Consider the following 13772-nt stretch of genomic DNA (forward strand, 5'->3'; position numbering starts at 1 on the left):
TTGATTCGGGATCAACATACCTATGAAAAAGTACTAAAAATCTTTTTCGCAGAGGCTTTTAGAACGTTGCCAGTAATAACTCTTGAAATATATTTATAAAAAAATCAACCATTGAACAACTTAATAATGAGGAATTGGACTGGTGGTTACGACAATATTTCTAAGTATAAGGCATATACTTCTAAGTATTGCATGTAAATGCTTTACTTCAATGGGGCCCACATATAAATAATTTAACAAACAGACTTAGCTCTGCAGCGCACGCGGTTAAAAAGATAATATATTTTAATTACTTTCACAGCATTATATAAGATAGGCCCAAGAGAGACTAGGCTACATAGAATTAGTATTTCAATTATGGGTAAATGTAAATCATTTCATACTCGTAAAATGATACCAAATGAAATCCTTGCGACGACTCTGAATAAGTTTAAAGTTAATATAAAACGTAAGCTTATAGAAAAATCCCATTTTAATATTAACGTAATAATAATATAGCTTGGGTATGAATTGCTCAAACTTCATAGTTAAATATTAATTCGACTGTGAGATGGTGAAGACAAAGAAACCAGTCTAAGTTTGTTGTGGGCTCTTAGACCATGGCGCGTTTGGGACCCTCCTAGCTTTAGTTTTAAGTTAACGAATGTAGTAATCACCATCACCTAACATTAGTGGTAACATGTTATATACTTATTATTATTATTATTTGATGAAAAATATACATTTAAAAAATTTTGAATTTGAATTTAAATTTGTGATTAGAAATCAAGAGGTCAGAAGAAGTCATCTAGAAGTACCAAATAGTTGTAAGTACAATGTATTAATGACCAGTGCTCGGAGATACGATCGACGAACAAAACAGAGATTGTGGATCCTTGCCTATGTGGCTAGAAGGCATAAAACGAGTTGCAGGAAAACAAGAACGTACAGTGTGGAAATCTCTACAAAAAACCCATGTCCAGCACTGCTCGTTAATCGGTAGAAATGATATGAACATGAAAAGTTTCGTGTAATCACGATAAGTTTTCCATCATTAGCGAATCGTCAAGGTTACTCGCCGATCCCAACAATTATTCAAATTAAATGAACCCAAACAATTATGAAGATTATAGAGTCGCTTGATTCAGTATGCCGGTCAGCAGGCACCAGCGACATAATAGGAGGCGCCGGGGACGCGCCGCTGACGTCACGTGGGGGACTGAATATGCTAGGCTCGCTTGATTAAATTTTACTCTCAGTAAAAAGTAATTGGGCAATTTCAATGGATTACACCTCGATTTGCCTAGGTACGTACCATGATTGATTTAGCTATTAATAAAGTTAAATATAGGTATGAGTTGTTTATTGTTGCTATGATTTGTTCGACTACAGAGTTCGGGATCCTGATTTCGTTTTCCAGCTCAAGCCAAAACTTGCTGCTGCTAATATAAATGATATATAAATTTAAACTCCCTCGACGTTCAATTTCGTGTACATCATTCTCTAGTCAAACCCCTTTCATTTCATAGCCATATTGAGGAAGTTGTGAAAAAAATGTAATTCGGCATTTTGTGGTGGCGGCCATATTGGATTTAAATTTATCATAGTTTATAGTATTCTACTAGGTAAGCCTAACAACACTCCCGGATAATTAACCTGTCAAACAAATAAAATAAAATTTAAATCGGTTTATCCGTTCACCCGCTACGATGCCACACGCACAAAAACGCATGCAAACACGCACGCACGCACGCACGCACGCACGCACGCACGCACGCACGCACGCACGCACGCACGCAGGCAGAATCACACATAAACAAACACTTTATTCACTTGCCATGATAGTAAATATGTGTATGTGAAATCTATCAACTTAATTTCGAACAAGCTTACCTTTTGCATAACTGTTAGAATTTAATGGCAATGCTTTATAGTTAAGTAATATCAATGTAAAATTAAAAATATTATATATTAATATTATATATGCGAAAGTGTGTTTGTTTGTCCTTCCTTAACGCCCTAACTAAGCAACAAATCATTTGGGTTTTTGACATAGAATTAGCTGAAAGGTCACAGTTACATAGGCTACTTTTTATCGTAGGAAAACAAACAATTTTCGAGGTATTTGTACAAAACCGTTACAAACGCGGGCAAATAATAGCTAGTGAAAAAAAATGTTGTCACATTATTTTTTTGAATAAAATTTTAAACTTACCTATACTTAGCGGTGGATATCGTGTTGGAGACAAACTTCTGCGGCTGCGGGCGGTTCACGAAGATGACGCGGTTCTGTTCGTCGGGCACGCCGTCCGTGACGCCCGACGTCGTGACCTCGTCCTCATCTGAGAACGAACATTGAAGTGAGTTCAACTCGCCGAAATAAGTCTGCAGTCTCGAGCTGCGTGACCTTTCCAGTGGGGCTGATATCCTGGCCGACAGGACGGCAGATTTTAACATTTATGTAGCTAGAGGTCAACTATCGGATTCCGCAACATTTCCACTGAATAATCAAAAGGTCGTCTTCATTCAAAACTCATATCTATGACATATTTCTCCATATTCATTTATGTGTTATCTCTTGAAAAATCACAAGCTACCGATGTCGATAACATCATTCTAATTTCTAAATTGGCTCTTATAGGTATCGGGTGATAGAAAAATAATGAATCTTGAAATCTCACGAACTCTACCGTATTTCGAAGTTAGTTTTAATTGGATAAGTAGGATAACTTTCTCATTGTTTTCTTGTACATATTAAACACAATGTATGGTTTTGGAAACCTTTTCAAATTTTCTGATTTTCTGCGCTCTTAAACGAATTGTTGCAAGCGTAATATATGGAATTTTGTCCCCATTTATTCGTTTAATCAGTTTGCTGCGGCACTTGTAATTTACGACTCGAAATGCTGTCAAGGGATTAAAGGGGATTTAAGGTTATCGAGATCCAAACCGGCCCCAGAGGACAGCAAACATCCCTCATTCCACTTAATAGCCATAGCACACAAACACAGATTTCCTGATCAATTTTTGCCACGGTGGTCAATCTCTGGAGCGATTTTACAACTACACAAGCACTCTCAATTCCCTCACTGCCATACTCCGTTGGGACGGCAGCTCGGACACGACCGAAAGAGATTAGGCGCAGAACCGACAGCTTAACGTGCTCTACGAGGCACTAGGGTGAATTACCAACAATTTTCAACTCCGGGCTTGTACTAAGAATTTCTTGATAGAAAAGCCCAATGGACATTACATTTCTATTTGTAAAGAATGAACAATAAGATCCTACTCTATTCTATTCTGTTCTACCGGCCCGATTCGGAGATCGAGCCCAGGACCTGGTGATCTGCAGTCGATGCATAGTAAACTGAATACTACATCGGCGACCAGCGACTTCGTTGCTTTTTGGAAAGTCGATGTCGCGTCAAATAATATTTTAGATTCATGCTCCAGCGAACAACGATGCAGAGTTTGGACGCTACATTCTGCACACATTCAAACAACTCGCACACTAAATAAGGAAATTCACAGCAGTATTAAAGTCACTCGGCAAGTCGCCTAAGCGCTATGCACCATCGACGCATAGGATGAACCCTTCAAGTACGATCAAGTGTCCAATCTTGATCTAAAACGCGCGATTGGGTAGCAATAAAATTGACAAAAAACGACGCAGGTGATTACTAATGTCGAACGCAAAAAGTATCGTCTGTAGTGAAGTGTGAGGATTGTACCGGAACGGGGTCCCGCTATTGATATTTGAAGTACTTACTTAGGTAGGTATGTCAAGAAACTATTTAGCGGTAACCATTGTTAGGTGGGATACGCTCTGATTCACATTTTAAATTAGAAAAATAACAATAAGTAGGTACAATAAGATTGTAGTACGTAGCTGGTGATAAGTTTGCATTATTCGTCCATAAATCCAATCAAGGTTTAGCAGAGAAATCACATACTGATAAGGCATCGCCAAGGATCTGAGATGTGACTGGCTAAATTATTATTAATGGAGCGACCAACTAAAGCCTAACGAATCTCTACATCGTTCATCATCAATAGCCTATAACAGTCCATTGCTGGACTAAAGACTCTCCCAACAGGAGCATTTGCACCACCACCACGCTGTGCAGACAGCACAGAGGACGCTGCTGCCCATTCTCCGTTATTTTCTCTTAGTCGTCGTCACACATGGGGGGAGAGGGGTGGTAGCAACTATATTCTGCTCTACTGTAGTCACCGCACGGGTGACTACATTATTAGGTAGGAAATATTTATGACATGTAGGTACCTAATTGATTGAAGACTTCGATGTGTTATGTGCCCTTTGAAGTGAGATAACTAGATAGAATGGCGTATTAATTAAAGGAGCTTTACTGATACATTCTAAAACATTTAATTTTTTAAATATTCATCAGTCATCTTAGTACCCATAAAACAAGCTACGCTTACTTTGGAGCTGGATGGCGATGTGTGTATATATATATATATTTATATATATATAATATATATTTATATATATATATAATATATATATATATATAGTCAGTCAGTCAGTCTCATCGACCTAAACTTCCGGAAGTATATTTTCTCGATACAGAGTATGCATGCGGATATATCAACTTCTCGCAGTATACAATCGTAATGTAGAAGTACTCGCCTTCTTCCTCGCATCAAGGCCAGGTGCTTGTATTTTTAATTTTCAACGCAGAGCAATAAAACTTTTATTAATACGCTCGAAAACGTTACCAAATGCATTTCCAAGAATATTCTGGAGAAGGTTATTTATTTCTGGATTCTATGAAAGCTCCTTCACTTTATATGAAGCTCTTATATATGTAGTTAATTAAGACTACTCTCTATGGAGCGAAATGCTTCTCTAGATGAACGAGTTTTATTCAAATTTTCAGAAATAGATAGGTTTCCTTAGCATTTCAATAGCATTTTATCTTAATATAAGTCTTAAGGCCTTTAGGGATCGTTAGTTATTGCAAAAATCAACTCAGAACCATCATAACTATTATCAGAGCACGTTGGGAGGAGGCTGTCTATTCGATTGAATATTTAAGCTCAATAACCCATAGTGTGATGAGTTTTTGGTCTAAAACCATTTATTTTTTTTTATTTTTTTTTTATTAGAACTACATGAATTATAGTTACGAATAAAGCTAGCCTTAGGTTACTAATGACACATAATTTCACTTATATTTAGGTATTAGGTAGTCACAGCATGCACTGGTTAGTATGTACGATAACTCACTTTTATACAAGCATTACTAAAAGATATCTATCGTATCTTAGTAGTTGTTTATAGGCTGATGATGTTGATCCTGCTAAAAACCCTATTTTATTTCATAGGCTACATGTAATGATCACTATACATTTACAAAAAAGCTTAAATTAAATACCGTTTTGCTTGAATAATCTAGTATTGAGTCCTACACTCGGAAAATGTCATAAGTTTCAGTAGATACTAATTTTAGACACAATGTTAACAAGTTGTCACGGTTAAAAATAATAAAATGATGTAACTATGATTACTAAACAACACGTTTTAAAAGAAAATGAATATCATTTAGGTAGCGTCGAACAAAAAATAACTAAAGACTATGAAGTGTGAATTATTTTTAACACGAGTTTACTGATCAATATTTTATTAGCCCACATAAATACACAAGGTACGCTAAGTTAGATTATCTAGACCATATAATGCGCAATTCAAAATACGACTCCAACTCATTCTTCAAGGCGAAAAAAAAGGCCAACCGAAGGGCTGGCCGAAGGTGAATTTCCTGGCTGAGAAATTTAGGGCAGCAATTGTTAATGTTCCTTAAGCCCTAATAGTTGCCAACCTTCGAAAGCAGATGGACCCCGATATATGATGTCATCGAGAACGGATCCTTTCCACAATCACGCAGATATAGGGACTAAATCCTAGTTCAAAAAACTAAAACCGTCCAATAGTCCGTCCTCCGAAAAATGTTGTAGAAAAAAGAAAGCAAAATACGTACCTATCACAGTTTGTGGCTGTTAAAGCCGATTTCATCTCAAGTATTGGAAATCACTTCTAAAACCGGGATGTGCCTTTCTTTCAAACGTTTAAACTTAGATACCAGGCCTACTTCCGTCGAGCATCTCTTAATCCATTTTAACGCGTAAACTGAGTTTAGCTTTTTGATCGCGTGTAGGTTCAAAAGTGAAATCGGGCATGAATGTGTTAGAATCCCAAACTACCCAATCACCCCCGCTATAAGGTGGCCAATATCTTTATGAGATCTACAGTATTAAATGGCTGAAATCGGAAATCATTATTAGGAGGTAACGATCCAATTAATATTATAACCTCTAGTAAATACAGCTACTGCTCAGGGCCATATGCCCTTAACCTTGAACGCACACGTTAGCCGTAAGTATCTATACGTAACCGGCACGTCACGACCTCCAGCTAGGCGTAAGCCGATGTTAAGGGTAATGGCACGCAATGCCTTGCCGGCCTTTAAAGGAATCTCGATAAATTAATTGTTTAGACTATTTTCTTAGCGCATCATATAAGTTGCAACCTATAATTACTGTAACAACATTGATGAACCATGACACTATTCAAATTCGATAGAGAATTGCTGATGACGTCATTTATCAGCACACATTTTCAGTCTGCTTGCTTTGAGTTATGAAAAGATATCTATATGACTGTGAATTAGATTAAAGTAAAAGATTGTCTTAAAATATGGACTTCTAGACTTCAATAATAGAAGAAATTTTTCATTACTACTTCATCAAAAAAATATAACAGCAAAATACTATTAAGTACTCTGCTAGGGCAAGGAAATTACCCACAGCCAATATTTCAATATTTAGTAGTATAAAGCATGTATTTTACTAGCTGATGGGAGGCTTCTGCCGTGGTTAGTTAGCACCCTGCCGAAAGACATGCGACTTACTGATTTAGTTTTCGGACCATGTTGTGAAGAAAGCATTTAGTAGTATGGATTTAATATAACAGCCATACCCATAACAGGTTAGCATGTTTAGACAACATCATCTCTTACCAGCAGGTGAGTGCAGTCAAGAGCTAACAACATAAAGTTGAACAAAAAAAAACAAAAATTAAGGTAAATTCATTTTTAAATGTAGAGAATGAGTCAAATGTGAAGTAAAATTGTACAACTAATCTATGTGGTATAAATTTATTATTATTATTATTTTTACTATATTGACTAAACAGCTTTTTCTGATGCATCTATTTCTTTTTGTTTGTCCAGTATAAATAAATTTAAAAGTATTGCACTGACCTTGCTGATAAAATAATGCTAAGAATATGACCTAATGTACTTATTCAATAGTAATAGGTGCAGGGCTGGGTGGCAAGGTTAGGGTATTATAGGACACTTCACTTAACTGAGTTGTTGATGTTCAAGTCCAACATACTTATCACAACAATCAGTAAGCAGTAACCAAGGTAAGTTTTAAAACAGAGTGTTTACCTACAAACTTACAAACACACATGTTTTTGCTAAGAGTGAGATATAAACTAAAATCTGTTAATTAATACAAATCCTCAGAATACAAGAACTCGTGAAATAGGCAGCTGTATCTTTTTATTTGAGGTACATTTTGCCTGCTATCACACCAGATGTCAACTGATGATACAGACTAAAATGGTAGCAAGCTAAGCTTGTTGCTGTCATACTCCTAATCAGTTTCTAGGCAACATATTAACGGCTAAACCACTAAGAGGCACATGTTTGTCAGTAGGGTGGTAACTAGCCACAGCGTAAAAACCTCCCACTGGACAAAATCTGAGAAAATTCAGAAATAATTAATACCTGAATTGCCTCTTAACCCTGGACCTCCTACATACAAGAACACAGCACTCACCACGGCACCAGGGAGATGAAGTTAAATAACAAAAAATTTCTAAATTAAAGCATACACCTAGATATGCAGTCGCTGTTAGTTATCCCAAAGGCAACCTTCCTATTTCAGGGGTGCTTCTCTAGATATTATTGTAGACATATCTTTTAGGCAAAGCTTTAAGTACCAGTGTTAAATTGTCTGATATCAGTCGAGCTTAAATCTGAATATATGTAGTGACAATTATTTTTTAAACGAATACTGGTGTTTGTCCTCAACAGCAGTATTTTATTGACTGGGACTAGCTTAGCCTCCTCGAGGTATACTAACCAGAAGATTATGCTGTTAATGCAAGGCAGTAACAGATATAATCACTGATTATAGGTTTGGCAACTGGCTTGCTCCAACACTACACCAACTGGTACTTACGTTGGTTCATCTTGAGCACCATGGCTCTGTAGAAGCGCGAGAACGGCGCCATTACGTTGTGGGTGCTGAATAACCTCGTAACATACTCCCGGAAAGCCATCCCAGCACCGCCCTAAAGCGCACATTAATACACAACAGAACAGCCCAGTCACGACCCCAGACACTTTTTACACACTACACTTAATAATACTTTAAATTTGACACACATTATCACCGGAAAATATTTTGGTCGCCGAACAAAACCACGAAAACAATACCAAAAGATTCACTCTCGACATTTTAACTCGCACTTGTGGAATTCTTTCTGCCCAACCAATAGTCAATTAGAGCATTATAGTTCGAATTAGAGCCACAAATGTTTATGCACTTGGCTCAAGGAGTTACGTGTTGACATCACAAACAGCCGCTAGGCGATCTATCGATCCTGCACCTCCTCCCACGTCCCACAACAATACGAAACACGAAATATGAATATTAATGAATAGAGCAGGGATTGGAATAAATATCGATATAAGCTGTCAAATGACGTCCGTCAATACAAAAGGACTTAAAATTCATTAAACTACAGTAGCAACTTAATACTTTAAACTCGCTACGCTATCAAGGCTGGAATACAGTTCAGCTTTTTATCTATTAACCAATAGATGAAAATATCATAATACCTATATCTTCATTCTCATACAGTTCTGATTTCCGCATGACCTTTACAGTTTGCCGCTACATTCATAATATTTTAACAGCTAAAATTGGTTTTGAAGGTTCGTGGGGTGATTGATACGTCTGTCATAATAATCACTCTAAACTGACTGAGCGTGTATGATTCAAATGAGTTACATAGATTTAACTTTACTAACTTAACTAAAGTAACTTTTTGTTTACTTAGAATAAAAAGTTAGACCTATAGCTCACACAGTCGGCTATAATAAAAATTATTTGAGCCTGGAAAATTATTGTTTCCTATTAACTCAAATATCACATAAAAAATCAATCAATAAGTTAGAATTCAATATTAATAGGTTCTATTTCATCCACATTCAATTTTCCATTTTATCGATATTTAGTTTTGAAATCACTAAATGTTCTACACTAGGCGACTGGCGGACAGTAAACGCACTAAAATGACAACTGACATAAGGCAAGAAGGCATGGAAATGTTGCCATCAAATGATAATTTCTACTGTTTTAGTATTAAGACAACTGAGCAAAGTGGGAAAAGTTAAATTAATAATTTTACAGGAATTGTTATAATGTTTGATATTATGGTTATTTTGATTGATTTCGTCGGAACATTCATTATTTATTTATGTATATATATTCATGATATGGCTCAATGGTACCCCTACCTACTCCTGGACTGAATAAAGTTTTATTACATTTTAGTATTGTCTTGGTAGCCCGAAAAATACTACTGAATTGGATTTAGCTTCTGAATTCTTCGTACCTATTTGAATGAATAAACAAAAAAAAATTTAAAACAGACCTGTAGAAGGCACTTTTGTTATGGAAGTACATATAAACGATTTCTATATACCTAAGTATTTGCGTAAACTTAAAACCAACGAGAGCTTAACAAGGGCTTTAAACATGCCGAAAGAAAAAGCTAACAAAATCCTCATCTAGGAAATAAACCAATAAGTTATTATCATGTTTCATTCATTCACCATTCTGAGCCTATTCAGGGCTGGGCAAATGCATATGGTGTATTAAACATAATAAGACTCTTTTATTTTAGGGGAGAAGAATTACGACAATTAGACGCTCTACGCAGTTCATAAGTGGATTTAACGATTAAGTATTATGAAAGTACATATTATATACCTGAACCTAAGTTTAATAATACTTAGTTATAGGAATATATTATGTACCTTCATAATAATCTTTAAATCCACATAGGACAAAGAGATGATTAGCAATGAATTTGTATATAAGCTTAAAAATGTTTAAAAGAAAATTTTTATAATCTTTCTAGGTAAGTAATTCGACTGTATAATATTTTCAAGCCTCTCAGAATGGATGGAGCAATGCCGGAGTACGTCAGTATCACAGTTTGGTACCTACAAACACATCAATTATCAGAACAGGCCTCGCTAATTATTAGGGAGTAGAGAACTACCGTCAATGTAGGGGATCTATTCAACTATTGTTTTCCGCTGTTTTGATTTGGCAGTGCCATGTGCAATATCCGCTCCAGTGACAGGCGCGATGCACGCTGTGCCAACGAAGTTCCGTCTCGCGGACACAAACACGACGCGTTAATTGCTGCACACTGACAAACAAAGCCGCACAAAGCTCAACCGGGGAAAGGTTCACTGAATACATCGTCGCCGGCCCGACTATTCATGACACTCAGGTAAAAGACTGTAACGGCCCATTTTAGGAAAATTCATGACAGAGTAAAACAATAATGTCAACCGATAATTTGTTTGCGTGCTCTTTTAGTGTGTATTTTTAAGTTAAAATGTAGTTTGGCTAGATCGCAGACGTGTACGACGTCACTCCCGAGACCCAGCACCAAGGCAACTATTTGCGATAAGACTGGCACGCTGGCTTGATTTACAAGCTTCACCTTGGCGTGCTAGCCAGACTCGTACGCGGTACGACTACTACAAGCGTTCCTTATCGCTAGCTCCTTCTGTCACTGCCTAGTCGGTACTCTATTCTCTCCAAGAACGATCGAAGCGGGAGTCTCTCATGGCTTTACGCTCTTCCCACTTCTGTATGCGCTCTTCACCAGCGGCATTACCAACGACAATACCTTGAATAAAAATAGTTTACTCTGCTCTTTTGATGATCGATTCTTAGAGATTTAACATAGTACAAATGCAACCCCCTAGGCGTGGTTAAGTGGCTCCACCTCTGGGAGATCAAGGCGAACACTGTGACGCAGATCAAACACCGCAGCCATGTAATACCTGCAGAGGGCAGTCTTATTTGCCCCAAAAAAAACCAAATAATATATAATAGGCAGATAGGCATTTTTAAGAAGTAGTTTAACTCGTTTTTACCTCGGTAAGACTGAACCTATGAGTTCTGACAGAACTTAAACGAAGCGAATTCTAGACTGTTTTACAGCGCAAGAAATGGTTATAGGCACTGCTGCTAACTGCTATATAATATGAACGGTCACGTTACGATCACAGTAAAACACAGTAGGGTTAACTTTATTACTAGGGTAGGTAGTAGGTTTGTTTAAGTAGGCTGCCATAAAATAGGTCACGCGTGGTCAACCGTCAATCTAATCTATAAATTAATTGGAGCAGCTCTCGTTAGAACTAATTGAATCAGTCGTAGATATAATTATTATGTATACGGTTCCCCGCTACTTAAACACTATACAACTTCTGATAAGTACAAGTTTCGCATGGTAAATTTTCAGGCACTATTCGACATTCGATTATACTCTGATTCACCACGACGCATCGCCCGCTCACGCTATTATTTAATTAACTTGGCTCCAAAAAGCGTTTTGCTAACTAATCTTTTACCTTCTTGAGAGTTGTTTTATCGAATAAAAAAACATTTAACAAATCTGACTACGTGTCGGATTTGATAAATGTTCCAGAGATCTACGCGTTCCAACAAACAGACAAAAAAACCGAAATGGTAATTACTAACTTTGTCTATGTGTCACAGCTTAGTATTTCAAAAATATAATCCCTATCCCTATCCCTATCCCTACTAATATTATAAATGTGAATGTAAGTTTGTTTGTTACGCCTTCATGCAAAAACTACTAAGAAGTAATATAGGACTCTTTTTATCCCGAAATTAAGCTTAGTTCTCTTAGGAGGCTTAGCTATCCTAAATAGGCACATGTCGTTCGAAAACAAAATCAAAAGCGGACGAAGTCGCGGGCAACAGCTGGTTAATATATATCGACTGGATTTGTTGTTGTAAGTAGGTACTTTATGGCAAATAACAAATTATTGAAAATAGGTTTTTTTATTATTTCACGGCAAATTAAATTATTGAAAATATGGTTTTGTTACTTTATTGCAAATCGAGTAATCAAGGTTTACGAATACATTATTCAAGATTTGTTTGAATTGCATATTAAAAATTGTTTTTATAATAATTTGATATTTGTTGGTGAACTAAAGCTAAAAGGTCACAAATAAGACACAATATACTTAGTATGTAACCAAAGTGTCAGCTTTTAGTAATTGGATAGGACAGATAAAAATATATATTTTAATAATGGAACAGGCTATAAAATTAAAGGAAAAAGTTTTTACACGAATCGATTACCACCTGACCTCCGCAAGCAATAAAAATACATTAAACTGAGACGTTTTGATAATTGTAGATGCGGTGCCCGCTATGTGCATTGGCGGTGTTAAAAACAGGGTAACTGCCCGGCATTCTGATATTCTCATGCACCGTCATATTTTGCAGCTGTATATACAGCATCATCAATAGTTTCCTTAGCCATAGCCTAGGATTTAGGACTTTGCCCTCATTTCCGGAGGTACCGAGTTCGATCCCCGACACGCACCTCTTACTCTTTAGAGTTATGTGCGTTATGCAGTTCGCTTGGGTTCAGCTGCTCCTTTAATATCGCTTGTCCACCTAGTCGTTCTACCAGCGCTATGCTTACCGGTGCAGAATCGGCATTCCAACACCTTAGGCCATTTGCATTGAGCTATGCTCTTTTTTTTTGTCGTTGAGCTATGTTAGTAACTCTAGATCTTCTACTTATCATCTGACACTCCGAGCATAGCAAGTGCCTGGGAAATGTGCAATTATTTTGCTAACTAAGTTTACTTTGGAGTAGGTACAATCGTCAAATTTCCATAGATTTGTCAAATTTTAACTTTTGGTCTTCCATAGAAAAATATTCTTTCATTGTCACACAATGTTAGATGGATTAAAGATAATCGCTTACATTTATTTATGTCAGTTATTAACTAAACTAAGTCGAGGTTCTGTTCATAAATCTATAAGTGCAATTTTGTAATGTTCCCTGTCGAACAGCTAAGGGTTATGATTTGTTAATTTAGTGGCGCTTTGATACGTTTTTACCTACACTTGAATTATAAGCAGTCAATGCCATTGCAATCCGTCTATTTAGAAAACGTCGTAGACTTTTACTAATTATATTGCAAGGAGAATGAAATTGGATTACTTAGGCACAGTCTTAGCTGTGACGACTTGACCAACCTGTGTCAAGTGCGGCGAGTGCGGTGTGCGTCGGGCCACGTGCAGCCGCAGACGATCGATCGCTCCTCAAGGTCGAGACGTGCACCTGTTCGGCTCATTATCTCCTGACCGGGGCGATCACTTCCTCCAACAATAAGGGCACGTTCTTAATAGAAGACCATACCGTGGCGTCAACTTGCGTCCTTAACAGCGTCCCAGTTTGCAAACTGCGAGCGACCTAACACAAGACAGCGTACAACCAATCACTTTTTGTGATTGGTTGCATGCTTAATGCTGGACGCAATTATGAAAGCCGCTAGTTTTTTTGATGGAGCATGCAAAATGCAAGTCGTTTGATAATTTGTCGCGATTGTTTT

At 37.0% G+C, this 13772-nt stretch overlaps 1 protein-coding gene across 14 annotated transcripts in view; it reads right to left on the minus strand.

Moving 5' to 3' along the window:
• The window catches only part of LOC120623638 (probable phospholipid-transporting ATPase IA), a 97408-nt gene that overhangs the window by 38498 nt on the left and 45138 nt on the right, over window positions 1-13772 (minus strand). For 13 of the 14 annotated variants that reach the window (XM_039889741.1, XM_039889737.1, XM_039889743.1 and 10 more), the window contains one exon: window positions 2195-2321. In XM_039889741.1, coding sequence (XP_039745675.1) covers window positions 2195-2321 — 127 coding nt within the window. Of the gene's footprint in view, window positions 1-2194; window positions 2322-8256; window positions 8694-13772 lie in introns of those variants that run through there. The other variant, XM_039889742.1, reaches the window with a different exon arrangement.

Source organism: Pararge aegeria, chromosome 5, assembly GCF_905163445.1.
Source record: "Pararge aegeria chromosome 5, ilParAegt1.1, whole genome shotgun sequence".
Taxonomy (NCBI): Eukaryota; Metazoa; Arthropoda; class Insecta; order Lepidoptera; family Nymphalidae; genus Pararge; species Pararge aegeria.